At 36.1% G+C, this 20,375-nt stretch overlaps 2 protein-coding genes and 1 long non-coding RNA gene across 6 annotated transcripts in view; 2 read left to right on the top strand and 1 right to left on the bottom strand.

Moving 5' to 3' along the window:
- The window catches only part of LOC127949571 (uncharacterized), a 69,874-nt gene extending 52,068 nt beyond the window's left edge, over positions 1–17,806 (top strand). Inside the window, exons 1-3 of one of the 4 annotated variants that reach the window (XR_008152328.1) lie at positions 15,288–15,455; positions 16,040–16,097; positions 16,219–17,806. This is a non-coding gene — a long non-coding RNA (uncharacterized LOC127949571). Of the gene's footprint in view, positions 1–15,287; positions 15,456–16,039; positions 16,098–16,218 lie in introns of those variants that run through there. The other 3 variants (XR_008152329.1, XR_008152326.1, XR_008152327.1) reach the window with 3 other exon arrangements.
- Positions 1–20,375, bottom strand: part of LOC127949439 (B-cell receptor CD22-like) — a 336,416-nt gene that overhangs the window by 57,679 nt on the left and 258,362 nt on the right. The gene's annotated exons all lie outside the window — the stretch shown is intronic.
- LOC127949536 (uncharacterized) lies at positions 2,156–5,256 on the top strand. Its single transcript, XM_052546988.1, has 5 exons — positions 2,156–2,555; positions 2,626–2,763; positions 3,581–3,682; positions 4,085–4,140; positions 4,278–5,256. Exons 1-5 carry the CDS (start codon positions 2,360–2,362, stop codon positions 4,560–4,562), a joined length of 777 nt encoding a protein of 258 aa, XP_052402948.1. The 5' UTR covers positions 2,156–2,359; the 3' UTR covers positions 4,563–5,256.

The following is a 20,375-nucleotide window of genomic DNA, read 5'->3' as shown; positions in this document are numbered from 1 at the left end:
GATATCCCTTCTTAAAAATGTATGATATCTACTATAAATTTACATTACTTCCCAGCTAGAATGTTTTTGTTCTAAAAATGTTCTAAGAACATTACTATTGTTCTAACAATGTTTTTAGCGGGTAGTTTTATTTTTGTTCCCAGAATGTTCTCTCAGAAGATAGGATAACATTCTCTAAAAATGTTTATTAATAACATTATTAGAACATTATCCCCTAACATTCCAATTAAGATTTAAGCAGAGCTTTAGATGTTGATGTCTGTTTCAAGTAATAGTTTGATTTTGATGTCACCATAATGGTTGTAAGTGTTTGCTTTAGTTGTTCAATTTGACACTTGACTTGTTAGAGTAGTTGTTTGGCTGCTGTAATCTTTATTATGGCAAAGCAACAAGTGGACATGTGCATGATGCTGGTTGCTTGCTGATGAATAAGACATCATCACGTATGTAGTCTGGTTGCTTGGTTTCACCCAGCCTAATGCATGGTGTAAGTTGTGTATTATTTATTAAAGTGACTCAATGGTTCAACAGCCGGAGGCCCAGCTGAATATAAAACACATACTTTCAAAAAAAAAAAAAAAATGTTTGTCACACAAACATCAAGATTCAGTGTATGAATCTCAACAATGCTGACGTGCTTCATGCTGCAATGCATTTTGGGTACATCATACAAAACTTATCCATGGTGCCCAGAATGCATTGTGGCATGAAGCATGTCACCATTGTTGAGATCCATACAGTAATTCTTGAGGTCTCTGTGTGTCTATGCATTATGTGATAAAAAGAGGTTAATGAATAAAGTATTTTAAAAAGAATCAACAAAACTATATATCTTATAAATCTGCAAGATCATATGCATTGCAACATATTTGCTATAGTAACTGACATTAAAGTAATAGCATAGACTAGACTCCAGATACAACCAGTTGATCACATCATTACATGACGTTTTTAACATTAGCAAGTAACCCACATCACCAGATGATTTTTTTTAATGCTCACTGTTTTCGCCGTAACAAATATAGCTACAATAATATTTACATAATAATGGTGACGTCAAGGTAATATTGAAAAGAGTCATACTGCCTAAGTACTGATCACCATAATGGTGACGTCAAAATAAACATTTTCGATAAACCATCAACACCTCTGTTAATCTCAATAAGAACTTTTATACATTTATGACAGAAATAAATCTTGTTTATAATAAGTGCAGTTGGTAATACTGTTTTTGGAGTTATTTACACAAGAGTTTGACACCATTCAACCAACATTTGACTTCTGAGCCATGTCAGTCCACATATAGTGTGATGGGAAGCTTTATTAGAATGTTAGAGAATAATGTTGTAACAATATTATCAATATACATTTCTAGAATGTTTTTAAAGAATGTTATCCTAACTTTTAAAATAACATTCTGGGAACTAAAATAAAACTTGCCGCAGAAAACATTCCCAGAACATGAAAACTTCTAGCTGGGTTATTTGTCAATATGGTCCAGACAGAATTGTGCTGATGTGTGTGTGTGTGTGTGTGTGTGTGTGTGTGTGTGTGTGTGTGTCCAGTGAGCAGTTCACTGTGTGTGGATATTACAGTGACAGGAACAGAGGGAGAACAAGCACTCATTACGTGTCCTTATACTAAAGGATATGAAAAAGCATTCAAAGGCTTTTACAAAGGAAATTACAAAGATTATGATCTTATACTAAAATCTAATGGAGGAGAGACCTCAGTAAATGGCAGATTCTCTCTGCGGGACGATGGCAAGATGAGATCATTGACAGTGACCATCAGAAACCTGAGGATGGAAGATGCTGGACCGTACATCTGTCGAGCTGGATATGGATACCTTAAACAAATCCATCTAAATGTGATCCGAGGTGTGGTGTAAATGAGTAAACAACAATCTATTCAACGTGATCTCATGAGAATACGTGTGCATTTTTACGTTAAGTGTGGTTCTACCTTTTCATGCACATAAAAACATACAACCTTGACGTATTTATAGCAGTACAAATACTTGCACAAACGTACAAATACTTATGTATTAGCAGCTAAAAAAATACTGTGCTTTATGCTGTGATCAATGGTCATTTTATTAATGTATTTGAATGGTGTGATGAATTTCCTTGTTTTCAACTCCACAGAGGCCAAGACCAGTCAATCAATCAATCAATCACCTTTATTTATATAGCGCTTTAAACAAAATATATTGCGTCAATGCACTGAACAACATTCATTAGGAAAACAGTGTCTCAATAATGAAAAATGAAAGTTAAAAGCAGTTCATCATTGAATTCAGTGATGTCATCTCTGTTCGGTTTAAATAGTGTCTGTGCATTTATTTGCAATCAAGTCAATGATATCGACAGCGGCAAGGAACCGAAACTCCATCGGTGACAGAATGGAGACAAAACCTTGGGAGAAACCAGGCTCAGTTGGGGGCCAGTTCTCCTCTGACCAGATGAAACCAGCAGTTCAATTCCAGACTGCAGCAAAGTCAGATTGTGCAGAAAAATCACCAGTCCAGATCTATACCTCCACCTTTCCTCCAGGTACTAGATATCCATTACTACATATCCAATACTGTGTCAGTATAACAGCACAACCTATATTTCCCTTCAGGTCAAACTCAGAGCTCACTTTCAACCAGACTGCCATGGTTGAGCACATCAGACTTGAACCCACAATCCAGCAGCTTCACGATCACAGATCATCACATCTCCTCACCAGCTCAGATCAGCTGCTGCCCGTCCTCTCTCAGTAACTCTCCTTTCATATGCTTTATGTCTGTATGATGTCACAATGATTTCTTCATCTGACTGATATTTTTGCTTTTACGGACACTCTCTACATCCCCAAGCCAGTTGGTGGTTCTCACATTATCACAGCTGGACTTTTGCTTCTATTGGTTCGGATGTCTACCTGTGTGGGTTTGCTGTGGATTGATGCGCCTATACTGAACTTAAAGATATGATACACTTCCTACTATCTTCTATCCCTAAAGCAGGACTGGTATCTGTTTAAAGACACTCATGACTGTTGTGGTAATGCTGGTTTGCTGCGGATCAAGAGGTACTTCCATCAGAGCTCAGAATGCAATTACATCCCTTCTTCATCTTCCCTCATCTCCGTCCTTAATTCCTGATCTTTAATTACTGAGAGAAGAACAGCAGTCTTTCATTCTTGTGTTGTCTTTAGTAATTTATTATCACTGGCCTGTTCAGAGATGAATTCCTGTGCTGTGGTGACTACAAGCTTTCTCTCTGAAACTTGGCACAGACTGGACGATTTTCTCCTATTTAATCAGCTGACCCAAGCAGGGTCAGCACCAAGCACATACAAGGGTTGTCTGAAAAGTATTCAGCCATTTTTTATTTTATTTTTTGCATGTTTTGTGTTTGCTTTTGTTTCAAAGTGCTTTGAGAAAGTAACTCGAAGGTCCCATACAAAATAAATGTATTTATTATTATTATTATTATTATGAGCATGATAAATATGCTGCTATTTCTTGTGTAAATATCTTTGATTTAATTATGTGAACCAACTGAGTGGTTTATGTTGTGTTTTGTATGTTCAGGTTCATCCATCATCATCATCACTGCAGGAGGTCTGGTTTTGCTCCTGATTTTTGCTGTTTTGCTTGTTGTGGCTGTATGGAAAAGGAAGAAAAAGACTTGTGGTAATAATAAATAAATAAAATCTACATTTCTGATGTGTCCCCGGTGAATTGTCTTCTTACTAGTCTTCTTACTAGACTCTATAACAGAAAATATAAACTGTGCAAAATGTTTTTTGTGTAGGTGTAAGGTGTAAATAAAGCAAAAGTTATTGGAGTATGTTTACAAGTAAATTCTGTTTCAGTCTTTCTACTTAAAAATTGCATATTCAATTAAATGTGTTCAATCCAGTTCAGAGTTCTTGAAATCAGTTCTAATCATTCAGAACAATGATAAATAAAAAAATAATAATTATTTGTCTTCAGAATTATTTTAGTCAGACTGAACAAAATATTTGATACTGTGGCACTGGATTCAAGCTAGCAGGGAAGTTTTAAGAGTAATGTAATCTTCATCTATTACAGGTTTGGTCTCCTCTTCTGCTGAAGGGGTTAATCTGACAGAAAATAGAAGAACAGAGGTGAGTCAGGATCATCTTCACCTAGCATTTATATGATTAACTGTGTCATGAACTTTAGTTCTTCTCAAGTCAGGGTTTACATCATTGCTCGATGATGACGAATTGAATCATTTCCGTTTTTTCCAATTCCAATTTAGAATGCTTATGTGAAAGGAAAACCATCTGTGTTCTCAAATCTACACACAGCTCAACGTGATGATGGTTTTGTACTGAACAAATTTCACAGACCTGCAAACACAGAAACAGTCGACACAGACCTCGACTACATGAATGTTGCTGCTGCTGAGAGAAACGCTGTGGATCCAGATCAGATCTACACAGAACTGAACTCCAGCAGACAGAGTGACGTTTATCAGAGTCTCAGAACTGATTCTGTTCAAGAAGAGTCCATCTATCACAGTATTGGTCAAACACTGGACTGAACTCTGAAGCCCCTTTTTTTACTTTTATTGAATATGAATATTGCATAAACTTTGAAAATGGTGCAGTGGTCTTAAATAATCTTGTAGGTCTAATAAATGCTAAATGTATGACTACTTTATCTGTAAACATGTTCACTAATAAGGGAGTGGCTGATGACATCACAAGAAAACAATCTGTCTCAAACCTTCGTCGTGGCTTTCCTGAGCTGAAATATTTGTAACTAAAATGTTGAAAAATGATACATACTTTGTAAGGAAACACATTGAGTGTTCATCAAGGGAAACTATCTGATTCTGATTAGATTTTGGTCAATCCAATCAAATTGGGTCATCTTGTGAAAGTGGGTAGTTCAACATTAAAAAAAAAGGATTCTAAAATTGGATAACAATCACATTTTGGATCGGTATCAAACCGCCATTATGTGTTTTTCAAGACCTTTCAGTAAGATTGAGAAACCGTTGATAAAAGCAATACAACTTTAAAACAAATTATGAGGAAAATGTGATTTGCATCATTCAATGAGTTGAGGATTTATATTTTTATTTTGCTCTTGACTCATTTAACTATGCTAGAAGCAGACATTATGCAACCTATAATAATCCATAAATACTGCCCAAAATAGCTTTCAGTATCAAACTAAAATAATCCTTATACATCTTCAGGCCATTGATCACTGTATATTAATCATCAGAGATGAACCACTTCAAAGAAGTTTTTTAGTTGCATCCCTCAAATGATCAGAGGTTTTAATGAACCAACAGAAGAAGAAGAAGAAGAAGAAAAAAGGGTTGTTTGTGCTGTTTTATTACCACATCTAATAAAGATGTAAGGAGCAAGATGTAAGGAGGTGCTACACAATAAATACACTTGTAGCAGCAGCTTTTATCTAGAACACAGACCCTAACCACAGAAACTACAGAAATCAGTAAGTCTTCTGTAGTCCACTGTTGATTTAAAAAAAAAAGCTTTTCATTCATAATTTAAATGCCTTTAAATTATTAGCAGTCATAATGAATTCTAAATAAGACTCTGTGTCAGTTTGCTTTTCTTTTTTCTTCTTTTTCTTTTTTCTGGAGCCTAATAGTTATTAATATGTTGCTTTGGCTCATTTCACATGTTGTCCATCAGAGGTCAGTGTGGAGAGGAGTTATCCACTGATGATGTGTTTACTCTCATTGTAGAAAATGAGCTTGTTACCTCCAGCACTGAAGGACACACAGAAGTGTTACAGTCTCAAGACTTTTATTTTAGCAGCAGTTAAAAGTTTTCTCACTGGTGTAAAGGAGCAGAGCTATTAACACTCCAATGTCGAGCAAAAAAAATATAAAATATCAGTTCATGCAGTGTTCCTGTGTGTAAAGAATCAGTGTCTATACTCATATTCAAATATATATTTGAATGCACAGATGACTGAGTTTGCACGTTGTTCGACAGCTGATGTGTGACGTATGTGCAGTGAAATGTCACAGATATGCTCTCTGACGATGTCCTGAGCTGATGTGGTCAGAAATACAGAAAAGAGGAAGGTAATGTTAAAGATATAGTTGCTTCAACTCAGCACGGAAGAGAAAGACTGTAACGTTTGAACTTTTGTCTTATAATAAAGCAAAGCTTGTGTAAGATTTTAGTATGTGGGACATTCTATTCCTATTCGCCAGCATTTGTACAGGTGAGTGTGAGGTCTTTTGTACAGAATTTGAGTTTTTTTTTTTTTTTTTACTGCATGATCATCAGTCTCATGTGTGTAATGTATTACTCTATCTAATATCTCTTGCTCACACATAACATCTCTATATAATAATATTTCTGTTTCAGCTGTTGTTGGTGCTCCAGAAACAGTCACAGGACACAGAGGAGAGAGAGTTGACATCAGATGCAGATATGAATCTGGATATGAATCAAATTCAAAGTATTTATGTAAAGGAGAGTGTACCTTTGGAAATAAAAACATTGTGGTTAAATCAGGATCTCCAGCTGAAGACGAGAGATTCTCTCTGACTGATGACAAGATGACCAGAGTTTTCACCGTCAGCATCACTGACCTGAGAACAGAGGATACAGGACGATACTGGTGTGGTGTGGAGAGGACTTTAGCTAATGTCTTTTCAGAGATTAAGTTGCTGGTTACAGAGGGTAAGTTAGAAATGTGGTTTCTGCACATTGACCTTTATTGAAATGTACACAGTAAAAGGCCAGCAGCTTTAGTTCATGTTATTATATAAAAGACAATTCACTGCATAATTCAGTTATATATACACAATTTAATTCACACCGAATGTGCTTATATATTAACTGAGTTTAAGTTGATCTTTCATTTGCAGATAAGAACACTGAGGCTTCAACTATTAGCTCTTTTTCAATCACGTGGTCATATTTCAGGACAACAGAGCTGAATCAACAATCCACCAGCCTCTCAATCACAGATCAACTCAACTCCTCAACAGGTCAGGTCATCTTCCTCTTTCTCTTTTTATTTCACTTAACACGCTTTATGTCTGGATAATGTCTGTCATTTAGCACTGATTTCTGAGTCCATCCACATCTTATTCTCATCGAGTGAACTTACAGCATCATCCTGAACAAAGTGTGATGCTGTAAAAAAAAAGGAAATTACAAATAGTATGACATTATACTCCAACCTTTTGAAGCCATGAAATATCTATAAAGTCGTAAGGTTTTTATCACTGAAAATGTTCCTGCTCTGTTAACGCTATCATTTCTCTTTCAAAAGATACTTCCGCAATTTAGCATGATGAAATCAGTCATACACACAAGGGCCAATGTACTATTAAGGGTAAATAGTGTAATTTAATGTAAATAAAATTGCTGTCAAAATGGCTAAATTGAAAAATCACGCCCCAACATATATGCAGTAGTGGCAACATTTTAGTCCAATATATAATTTAATCATGATTATTATTTTCCCATACCCTTCGTACCTGCATATTTACACCAGCAGTTTCTTATTTAAAGCAACAAAGTACTCTGCATGCCAAAATAGCTTCTATCTTCTATCCTTAAAGCAGGACTGGTATCTGTTTAAAGACACTCATGACTGTTGTGGTAATGCTGGTTTGCTGCGGCTCAATGGTTCTGTTCATCAGAGCTCATGATGCAATTACATCCCCTCTTCATCTTCCCTCATCTCCGTCCTTAATTCCTGATCTTTAATTACTGAGAGAAGAACATAATATTTAATTCTGTAAACCAACTCAGTGGTTTATGTTGTGTTTTGTATTTTCAGGTTCATTCATCATCATCATCACTGCAGGAGGTCTGGTTTTGCTCCTGATTTGTGCTGTTTTGCTTGTTGTGGCTGTATGGAAGAAAAAGACTCATGGTAATAATAAATGAATGTTTCACCAGTGAATTCAGACACTTCTACTTTTTACAGTCTCTAATAACAGAAAATCTACACTGTACAGTGTACCCATGATTTCAGAAGGTGTAAATAAATAAATAAAAAGTTGTTGGAGTATGCTTATACAAGCACAGTTGCATCTCAGTAAATTAGAATGTTGTGGACACAGACTGAAGTAGTTTGAAGTCTTTGGTTCTTTTAATTGTGATGATTTTGGCTCACATTTAATAAAAAACCCACCAATCCATTATCTAATCAGATCTAATCATTCAGAATTCAATTCTAAATAAAACAGTGTTCTTTTTTTGTCTTCAGAATTATTCTAGTCAGACTGAACAACACACTTGAGACTGTGGCACTGGATTCAAGTTAGCCTGGAAGTTTTAAGAGTAATGTAATCTTCATCTATTACAGGTTTGGTCTCCTCTTCGGCTGAAGGGGTTAATCTGACAGAAAACAGAAGAACAGAGGTGAGTCAGGATCATCTTCACCTAGAATTTTAACTGTCATTACCTTTAGTTCTTCTCAAGTAGGAGTCAGTGTGAAGTGCTTAATGATGACGAAGCAATCATTTCCCTTTTCCAATTTACAGAAGTCTTACGAGAAAGGAAACCCAGCTGTGGTCTCAAACTCTCACACACACTGTAAAAAATTATTTAGCAGTTTAGTTGTTTCAATGATTTTTTTTATGTTGACACAACTTGCAGTTACTGAATTTGTTCATTCAACTAAAAATTTTAAGTTTTCAGTGTCTCAAATAGTTTGAAAGTTGACTGAACTAGGTCATTTGTCCTCATAATTTAAAAAAATTTGTTGACTCAATTCAATAGCAATATCACGTTCACAACATCACTTATCGCGAGATCTCGTCATTCTCCTGAATGCTGTTGAAGAGAGAAGAAGGTTGTCAGCCATTCTAGTCAGTTTCTCCTCAAAGTTTGGACATTTGACTAGAATACAACTTTGGTAAGTAAAATATTCGTATTTATTGGCTTAATGTGTAAAATTACATTTGTTGTCTCAGAAGAGTAAGTATTGTTTTAAGAGTCGTATATTCTGTATGTAAGTTACTGTATGTAAATGTTCGTTTAGCGGCACTCTGAAGCCTCAAAATACAGGCGGTTCCACAGTATTCTCCTTATAAATATTAAAACAGATATTCTCCCATGCGGGACAGCGGAGCTGAACTTATGTGGAGCACGATAAAAATACAGTTTGTATGTATTATTTGAGCCCAGGGCTGCGTTAGAGGCCGTGCAAACAGAGCGCGAGAGCTCAACGCGGATCACTGTATGGATTAAGAACGGCGGGAATAAAAAAAAAAGGAACTGCTCTAAACCTGACAGCGTAAGACATTCGTCAGAATATACATCGATGAAACATTAGGAGAAAAAGAAGATTCCTACTCGAACTGTGTCTTTTCTGCATGTTATAAGGGAAACAAATGAGCAGCAGGAAGTGTTTGTTGGAAGGTTACACCTGACATGGGGATCACCGTTGAACAATGGAGGCAGAGAATAGGACGGTATTCTCAGCCAGCGTCCAAAGAAAAGGTCAAGATAGCCACAATAAAACTCCATAACGGCGTGTTTGCGGGCGGACTGCGGCTAGCGGTAGCAATCTGCCTTCTTTTAATCTTAGCGGGCGATGTGGAGGAAAATCCCGGTCCCGCGAGAGGCAAGCGTGGTGTCGTAGACACAACGTTTAGGCCGGAGAGAACAACGCGGCAAACAACACTGTTTGGAGCGACAGGTGGTTTAGAACCAAACGAACCTCACACTCTCACGCAGATTGAATCACTTCATAAAGAAGTCATGGATTTAAAAGAGTTGGTGGAAAAGTTTGTGGAAACAGTGGAGAGACTTGAACAGGAAAATGCCGAACTTCAGGAGAGGTATGATCGCATGGAAAACCAAAGCAGGCGGGATAACCTTGTCTTTTATGGTATCCCAGAATCGGATCGGGAAACATGGGAAGAGAGTGAGAAAAAGATACGGGAACACGCGGCTGAATACTTTGGTGTGGAAAGAGCCAAAAGCGACGAGGAACTACCGATTGAACGCGCTCACCGGGTTGGGAAAAGATCGCATGGGAGAGCAAGGCCGGTGGTGGTTCGTTTCACAAGGTGGAAAGACAAGGAAGAGATTCTACACAAGGCAAGACAAAAAACTCGGGAATGGCGTGAACGAAGTAGTGAAGATGAAGTAAACAATCGAATTAGGGTGTCAGAGGACTTCAGTGCTCGTGTGCGTGAGATACGGAGAAAGTTGGTTAACTACATGCAAACTCTACGACAAACTCAACCAAACACACGGATGTCACTTCGTTTCGACAAATTATTTGTGGACGGTAAAATGTTAACTTATGACACAGAGTCGGAGTCCGTGATTGAAATTGAAACGAATAAAGAAAGACCATCTGAAACTTTCGTAAGGTAGGATGACGGCCTCGGCCCAAATGAACTCACTGTATTGGCATGGAATGTTCACGGGTTAAAGACAAAGGTCAATAACAGTGAGTTATTGGACACTCTGAATGGAAACTCTGTCATATGTTTGAGTGAAGTCTGGTCACAAGATGAGACTGAGTTTTGCAACTTACTGACTGATTATACATGTTTTCGTCTCGTGCATAAGCGAGTGTCAACATTTGGTCGTAATATTGGAGGTATTTGTGTATATGTACATGATTCTATTGTGAAATATCTCTATAGGATTTGTGTACAAGCAACTGACTGTGTAGTTCTATATTCTGACAAAGAGAGTGGGTTATTCGAAGATAACACTGTCCTTATTTTCACTTATATTTTCCCAGAGGGATCTAGCTCATATAGAAAGAGAGAAGAGAAAAATGGTATTGTTTCCTTGGAAAATGAAATCTTAAATGTGCTAGATCAATTTGGAGAAGATGTAAAACTTATCATCGCAGGGGATTTTAATGCTAGAACAGGTAATGAATGTGATTACATTGAGTGTGATGACTCTGAATATATAGCCTGTGGCAGTTATTACACTAATGATTATTTTGAATGGCACAGAAAATCAAAAGATAAGGTGATTAATACGTTTGGTCGCTGTCTTTTAGATATGTGCCGCAATCTAAATATTCATTTAGTTAATGGAAGAGTTGGTAAAGATATTGATGGAGAATTCACATTTATATCAGCTGCAGGATGCAGTGTGATCGATTATTTTATTATCTCTAGTGATCTCTTTACACATGTTAAGGATTTTGAAATCTTACACGTGGATATTTCTGATCATTTCCCATTACTGTATACTATGAGGATAAATAGCATTGAATCAAGAATAAAAACGAAGATAGATGGTAATGTAAAACCCTGGATAAGATTTAAATGGGGAATAGATAGTGAAAGGGAGTTTGTACAAAGGTTATCTTATCTATTTAATAATAATTTTATATGTGAGTTTGGGAAAGCAGTGGAAGAAAACACTAAAATAGCAACTAAAATCCTGACAGATTGTCTACATGAGGCAGGAAAATTTTTGATTAAAAAATCTACACTTAAAAGGAACCAACCACAATGGTGGGACGAAGATTGTTCATGCCAGAAATATGCTAAATATACTGCACTAAATCTCTTTAGAAGAATAAGTAATGAGAGAAATCTGAAGAGTTATATTGTTGAGAGAAGTATATTTAAAAAATTATGTGATAGAAAGAAAAAACAGTACAATTACAATACCTTAGGTAATATGTTGCAGGGTGACATGAAAACACAACAATTGTGGAAGAAAATTAAGAGCTTTAGAGGGGCCAGCAAACAATCTAATAACATTGAACACTTTAAGTGGTTAGAATATTTTATGCAGTTGTTATCGGAGTCAAAATGTAACTTAGATGTTGATTTTGAAATCTTTGTTACAGACTGTGTAAACAATCATGATACTACAGTTTTTAATCGAGATGAAATTTTGGACAGTAATATTATGTATAATGAGGTCTTTAAAGCTATTATGTCAATGAGTAATGGAAAAGCCCCTGGACCGGATGGTATTATAATTGAAATGATAAAAGTAGCTCTACATACGCTATGTCCCATAATGCTTTCTTTATATAACAAAATATTAGAAACAGGAGATTTCCCAGAGTCCTGGTGTGAAGCTGTGATTTGTCCTCTATATAAGAATGGTGATAAAAATGATGTGGAGAACTATAGAGGAATCTCACTGCTTAACGTACTAGGTAAAATTTTTACAAAGATCCTGAATACGAGGTTAGTGCACTATGCAGAAATGAATAATATACTCTTTGAAGAACAAGCAGGATACAGGTCTGGTTATTCCACAATAGATAATATTTTTATTTTACAGTCAATGGTTCAGAAATATATTACAAAGCAAAAAGGAAAGATGTATTGTATATTTATTGATTTTTCTAAAGCTTTCGATAGTGTTCAACATACTCTTTTGTATTTTATTCTCATTAAGAATGGTATTGGTGGGAAAGTATTTAATGTATTAAAATCTATGTATTCCAAACTTAAGTCATGTGTGAAAGGAAATGAAGGTTTATCAGAATATTTTGATTGTACCATTGGGGTGAGACAGGGTTGCACGGTGAGCCCTTTTTTGTTTGTTCTTTTTCTAAATGAATACATAACAATGCTAAAGAAAAATTGTAAAGGTATTCAGATTGAAATGATGACAGAAGTGCAAACATTGTTGTATGCTGATGATATGGCCACTGTAGCAGATACAATTGGAGGGTTACAGAGACAGATTGAACAGTTGGAAAAATTCTGTAAGTTCTATGGTATGAGAGTGAACTTGAGTAAAACAAAAATTATGGTCTTTAGAAGAGGGGGACATTTGAACAAAAATGAAAAATGGTATTTTGCTGAAGAACAGATAGAAGTAGTTAATTGTTACAAGTATCTTGGTATGTGGTTTACACCAAAATTGTCATGGTGGAAAACCCGTCAGCATTTAGCAAGCCAAGGCAAGAAAGCAATGTTTTCCTTGCTAAAGTTTATCCGTAAACAAAAAATTAGCTACACGCAAGCTCTGTTTTTGTTTGATCGCATGGTTGCACCTATACTGTATTATGGTTGTGAAATATGGGGCTTCGAACCAGTTGAATGTATTGAGAATGTTCAAGTGTCTTTTTGTAAAAAACTTTTGTGTGTCAGCACAAGTGTAAGTAATGTAGCGGTTTTGGGTGACCTGGGAAGATTTGCATTGTCGACCTCCTATATGAAAAGATGTATTATGTATTGGATAAAATTAGTGTCAATGCCTGATCATCGCTATCCAAGAAAATGCTACAATATGCTTTTAGAATTAGATAAAGTAGGTAGAAAAACTTGGGTTACGAATATTAGAGTATTATTGAATTTTTATGGCTTTTTAGCTACTTGGGAGGCTCAAAGTGTAGGTGATATAAGAACATTTACAGCTGTTCTAAATCAAAGATTGAAAGAAAAAGCACATGAGGCATGGTATGCATCAGTTTTAGAAAATAACAAACTAAACATATACTCACAATGCAAGTCTTTGTTAATACAAGAGAGCTACATTACGTCTGTGTATAATAGGCAACTGGTATGATCATTATTCTTGTTCAGATGTTCAAGCCATCAGTTAGCTATAGAAACGGGTAGATGGAGTAATACACCAGTTGCAGAAAGAATCTGTCATTATTGTAATTTAACAAATATTTCTGTGATTGAAGATGAGATGCACTTTTTGTATGTTTGTCCTTTGTATAGAGATTTACGCAAGAAATATTTTAGTGAACTTGTCCTTGTGGGTGATGTCTGCAAAGATGTGCCAAGTATTTGTGATTCTGAGAATGCATGGCGGTTAGCACTGTATATATATCAAGGAACGAAAAAGAGATTATCTGCCATGTCATGACATTTGTGGAACTATGGGCCGAGAGGCCATATATTCCTGAAATAAATGAAACTTGAAACTTGAAATGAGCAGCATAGATGAGCACCTCCCTCAGAGTTCTTCTGGAGCGCGTATCTTAACGTTACATTTGATATCGCTGACATAAACTTAGTTCTGATGATTTTTTTACAGTCTACGGTTCAGATGAAGTTCTGAAGGTAGCGTTACAAACTCTTCTTTCAGTTTTCTGAAGTAACGTTAGTCATTCAAATAACCTCACTAGAACCTAGAACCCAGTGTAATACTGCGTGAATATCTGTTTTTATATAGTCTATGGTGAATATACGGTCATAAGTAAATTGCGTACGTTTAAATCTATATATTTTAGAATAAAAGTAATAATATCATATATCTTGTATAAATAGAGATAGAATAACGATCGACACAAATGTGTTAAATTTCCTTTTATTGTGTTATAATTCTGTGTTGTGTCATTTAAAAGCATTGTCTGGATGGTGTAGTTTGTCTTTGGCATTTAATACAAACTTGTCAATACATTTGTCTTTCTCTGTAAAGATTTATTTATATGTATGTTTATTATTTTACAGTGTTTTAACATGTTTTTGTATTTTTCATGTTTATGATATTTTTGAATGACTGAAGATTCAGCGCAGAATTCAATAATCCTGTGGATGGACCGCAGCGAGTCCTTTTGCAGTTATCCATCAAAAAGATATGCAGACATAATGGAAATGGCATTTACATTGTAGAGCTTGGACGAAGTTGTAAGTAAATTTATTTATTTATAAATGCACATTTATTGGAGTCTATGTGCTTTACAATTGTAAGGCCCTGTTTAATGCATCCCTTTGTTTTTATTAAAGCACACAGGCTCTGCGCAGGAATTCATCAAGGACATAACTGCTGGGATTACGCTTGTGGATGACCAATCTGAGCACCATCAGTCTGCAGTGATGTGATCCAGGTAAAAGAAGAAGAAGAAATCTGGGTGATCTGGGGTTGTAACACGTTGTGGTGTTGTGTACTGTGTTAGACTATCTGGGACTGGGACTAACAGAAATAAACTATTTCAGGTTTAAAACAACTTGAGGTTTAGTAAATGACAATTTTCTTTCTTTTTCTTTTTTGGGTGAACCCTTTAAGAAAATGTAGATATTTGCATTGGAAAACAGCTTCAAAATTTAGAGAACATAATTTGACATTATTTTCCCCAGTTTTATTCCGTGAATTTTCTATAATTGGTATTTAAAATGTCTTTATAAAGTGTTGAATTTATCTTCATAAAACCACCAGAAACCCTGTTTATGGACATAGCCATTCTTTATTATTTTGCTGAATACTGTTTTGAATCCTGAAAAATGTTCAGTTCTAGCATATTGGCCTTTAGCAACTTTGCTTAAAGGATTGTTTCACCAAAAAAAATAAATTAGGCCATGTTTTACTCATTCTCAAGGCACCCTATGTGTATATGATTTTCTTCAGAGCCATATAGAGTGAGAGTTGCGACAACTCCATTGACTCCAATGGAACGCTTTTTTTTACAGCAATGGCGGCTCGTGGAGCCTCTCAATAGTTCCCGGAAGTAGCGGCAAAGCGATGCCGCGCTGTAGAAGATGCAGCAGAACAAACCGTTTGCGACGCACTTTTAACAGGTAAGACGTTTAAATAATAAGATTGAATATTATCAGTACATCTTAATAACAATAAATTGCAAATTAAAACCTTCTAGTAGATAATCACTCATTAAATGAGTAGATTTAAGGTTTGTTATCAGATAACTAACAGATTAGGCTAGGATTGGAGCTGCATAAAGTTAGTAACGAAAACCCTAATAATTGTAAAATCTGTTCTCATAATTCAGTTTCATCCATCGTGTTTGCAATTAGAAAAAAAGGAGTATAAACATATTTTTTTGCAGGGTGGGGAAAGTTAGCTAACGTTACATAGCCTATTACGTTAGTTCAATATAACGTGTGACAGCGGTGAGTGGAAGTGGTAAAAATGAGGTTATAAAGTTTGTTCCTTATTACACGTATTCAATTACTTAATAATAAAATGCACCCTATTGATATACATTTAGAGTGAATTGAGTTTGCAAAAACATGGGTGGAGTGTTTTTAGTCATTGTGATTCATTTACTATTACCTGTCTATATTATATAATAATACTGTATTATATACTTAGACTTGTTAGTGTATAAAAGTAACATACTGTAATATTCTGTGGGTTCTGGTAGGCGGAGGATTAGTGGTGCCACTGAAGTGTTCTGTGATGGAGCATCAGTGATGATGCAGGTCAGGAGAGCTGAGGGGACCTTTTTTTTTGATAGCTGAATTTTCATTATTTTTCTTAGTGCTGCCTTTGCATTGCTTGATCTTTTATTTTTTTTTCTTGTCTCTTAAATTTTTTTAATAGACCCAGGTAACTGGCTGATGGTTCACAGGAATGCTGACTGGCTGCTGGTTGACTGGGCAGTGTCACCTGTCCCTGTCTCTCCTCTCTAGCCATGTCCTTTTTCTTCACTCTCACTTTCCTTTCTCTGAGTGTCCTCGTTCTTTTTTCCTCAACCTTTGAAACTGATTGTGGCAGAATACATGGTTTTGCTAATTTTAAATATTGAAAATATCACATCACTTTACTTCAACTAGTACGAGTTTGTACTTATTATATATGAATCACCTGAAATAACATAGCTGTAATCAGTAGCCATTTCTTGTATGTTCACAGGTCTAGGGGTGCATCGTGGAGCAGGGCCCTCCTCTTTTTGACCAAAGGACGATGTACAAAGATTGTGGGAATAGCATCTGGTCTCAGCCTACTCTTGAATTTTTTGGTCATGACAAATTGCATTGCCGCAATTTGTCTGCATACTGACTTCAGTTTAGTTTCCACACACACCTTTTTTTTTGTCTACCCACTTACAGTACATATCACATGGTGGTTAAATGCACAGTTATAGGTAACACTGATGACTCCCTGCAATGTCTCACCATGAGTCTCAGCTCCCTGGGTTTTGCAAGGCTTTGCTTGTTCCTTATTTCTAGTAAAACATTGTCAATGTAAAAAAGTGCAAATAAATGTAAGTATAATTACCTAACAATTTTTTGTTGTTGTAATTTTTATTTGTATTTAGATTGCTCCTGCTGACTTGAGCCAACCATTATTTTCTCCTCTCTATGTCAGCGGGGAAGCCATACATTCGCACACCTTTCTCTGACTGAGTGGAGCATCCCCATGCAGCACAGTAAACCACGGTGGAGACTATGCAAGGACAACATGAAAGAAAGGACACATACAAAATGCTTGTCATGCTATTAAATTTATTAGAAATGTATTCATGAATTGCTGTAAATAGTTAATTGTATAATTACAATTTAAAATAACTGTTTTCTATTTTAAAATGGAATATACTCCTGTGATGCCAACCTGAATTTTCAGCATCATTTTGAATGGCAGTGTACATGTTTATATACGAGCATGCTTAAGTTGTTTTAAACCTGAATATATTGTGTACATGAATAAGTATTGTAAGAATTATACTAGATATAATAGGTATATTATTTATAATACATAATTATATTACTATATGTAATTGTAAGAATTATAAACAGTAAGCTTCATTTTACATTTATTTAACATGCTAATTACTGCTGGTAACAGTTAATTGACCCATAGTGCGGTGCGAGCTGAAAATCACCTGTTACCAGCCTGTCTCTGTACTACCTGAAAGTCATCGATATGACATGAGTTAACATTAGATCAGAGAAAAAATGGACAATATGTAACGTAAAAAGGCAACAGCAACCCGTGTTTATAAAACTTAACGTTAGCCTGAAATACGTTTTTAAAATAACGGTAATTGAACACTAATCCTCAAATATTACCCGATTTGATATTTTAAAAACAACATCGCTGTAACTACATACTCATGCTACATACATATGTCAGTGTGTTGTATAAACATATAAAATAAATGCATTTATTGACTCCTTATTACCAGAAATCGCAGTTCTGTCACTCTACTCTATCAGTTTGAATGGCCGCCAATGCACTTCCTGGAACTATTTGAAGTCTACACGAATCACGTGACAACCAAACATTTCGAACTTCCGTTGTCGCAACTCTCTCTCTATATGGCTCTGATTTTCTTCAAGTCTTCCTGTCGCAAATCGATGCACTTTTTGTAAGAAAAATATCCATATTTAAAAAGTTGTAAACACTTTTTTTTCTCTTCCACTGACTATCATACGTGCAAGCCTAATTTTGTGATTCTACTTTGTGATTGGCGTATTGTTGTCTCCTCCGCTCTTCCGTGTTCGTCACTAATCACCGGTGCATGCATGACCCCTATGTCCTATTTTCATCCACCCGGAATGGCTCTTACGAAAGTGAGAGAAAAGGGTTTAAATATGTTTTGAATAACATTTTAAATATGTATTTTTTTTTATTACAAAAACACATGGATTCGCTACAGGAGGACATTATTCACCTCTCAGAGCCATGTGAGGTACTTTTTTTTATGAATTGATGCACATTATTTGACTACTTTTGGACTGTTGAAAAAAACACCCACCTATTGCCATAAATATTTTTTTATATAATCCGACTGGATTTGTCTGAAAGAAGAAGTCATACACACCTACGATGCCATGAGGGTGAATAAAACATACATGGGTTAACCAACCCTTTAGGGCCATTTCATAGTCAACTCATCTGTAGGCATACGTGTCCCCGAGGCTACGCATCGTTATGCTTCGGCCGCCATTATGCGTCGGTGTGTAGCCAAATGTGTGGTCCTAGTTTTTGATACGCGACGTGCCGATTCACGCAATACTATGCGTTATCGGTGGGGGCGACATTGCTTATACATATTCATCCACTGTTATACAATAGTTCATCAGTGCATCAACAACAGAATACACTCCTCTTCAGTTGCCATTGTAATCTGAATATCACGCGACCCGACTCTACTACCCCCTGTTGCGTGAGCCGTGTATTGTTGCGTTCACTGTTTAGACTATGAAAAGGAGTGCGTCGCTCGCGTTTCTTGCTCGCGTTTCCTGCGTTGACTATGAAACGGCCCTTAGGAGTCATGCTTTACTCTGAACATGCAGTGCAACAGACTATTATTTAAAAGGAATACCTATTTACACCAATATATTTTCTGATCATTGTATAAATGGTGTGACAGATTAGACACTTAGAATCAGATTAAGAAAAAAAACCTGAGTTGTATTGGTTTGTCACATTTTATGCCATTCAGAAATCATGTAGAATACCAGTGAAGAAAATAATTTCCCCCCATTTTTAGAATAGTTGGTTCTGGGGGTGTATTTTACACTTATCTTCCCATGGGATTTTAAACTCTTTGTGTTCAGCAGAACAAATAATTTAGTACAGGCTTTTAACAGTTTAATACAGGAAGTTATTTTGAATGTTTCTAAACGAAACCGTTGAGGAGCACCATTTAATTTTGACTTTCATTTTTGGTTAAATTTTCTAAATATCTTCCACTTGAAGGTGAATTACACTTTGCATTAATTGGTAGCTGTGCTTTTAACAAAACACACAACTTTAATAGTGTATGTACATATGTGTGTTCGTTTATAAATTTATAAAGTAATGTAATATTTTTTTTCTTTTCCCAGCCATCCAGTGACATTAAGGATGTTGAGAAAGAAATTGAAGAGGGCATTCTGATTGTAACTGAGGAACAGCAATGTGATGTGCTTCCCAAGGAATAACCAACATTGGTCTCATTTGGACATCCTGTCATCACTGACATCTCCCATGTCCCCAAGGCATTTGGACTCCTAATGGGTCTGTATGCATTGAACATCCTCTACCTCCAGCGCATTAAATACACCATTGAGGCTCTGCAAAAACTTGTGAAGACCAGCTGCTCCCACCATGTGCTCGCTACCGCGGCAGGAACTGTAGGTGTGGGGGAGTGAATGTCCAGCGCTCTCTCCACCCTCAACACCACAAATAAGGTGTCCTTGAGCAAGGCACAACTTCTCCCCGGGTGCTGCAGCATAAATGGATGCCCACTGCTCTGGGTGTGTGTTCACGGTGTGTGTTCACTGCTGTGTGTGTGCACTTTGGATGGGTTAAATGAAGAGCACAAATGTCATGTCAGTTTCACTTTTCAGTGTTCATGATGTGTCCATCGGCTCCATCGGTTTTTTTTTTTTATAAGGAAAGGTTCTTTTGTGCCTTTCACTATATAGAATGTACATTAAAGTTTACATGTCATGACTTGGAATATGCATGTTCTCATGTAAACAAATGTTTTTTCACCTCTCATTTTCTTAAACAGTATGTACACATTTTCAGTATGTAGCATTATGATGGGGGACAAGTTTGGAAACTTTCAAGATCCTTCTGATGTTAACACCTCTGTCTGGTCATGTGCTATGAAATTTAGAATCTGACTTTAGATCTTTGTGCTTCCATGTGCATTCATTCCATTTATATCTTATTATACAGAAGTACAGTACACTCATTTTTTGTAACTAATTGTGATATTATACTACATATATCTTGGTTTCTCATTTTGACCATGACTTGCA

Source organism: Carassius gibelio, chromosome B1, assembly GCF_023724105.1.
Source record: "Carassius gibelio isolate Cgi1373 ecotype wild population from Czech Republic chromosome B1, carGib1.2-hapl.c, whole genome shotgun sequence".
Taxonomy (NCBI): Eukaryota; Metazoa; Chordata; class Actinopteri; order Cypriniformes; family Cyprinidae; genus Carassius; species Carassius gibelio.
Note: the sequence above shows the minus strand (reverse complement) of the source record. Positions and strands in the feature narration are given on the sequence as shown.

Coding starts and splice junctions, on each gene's coding strand:
- LOC127949536 (XM_052546988.1), top strand. CDS start 2,360: ATGATATCGACAGCGGCAAGGAACCGAAACTCCATCGGTGACAGAATG. Junction 2,556..2,625: donor TACCTCCACCTTTCCTCCAG/GTACTAGATATC, acceptor ATTTCCCTTCAG/GTCAAACTCAGAGCTCACTT. Junction 3,683..4,084: donor AAGGAAGAAAAAGACTTGTG/GTAATAATAAAT, acceptor CATCTATTACAG/GTTTGGTCTCCTCTTCTGCT.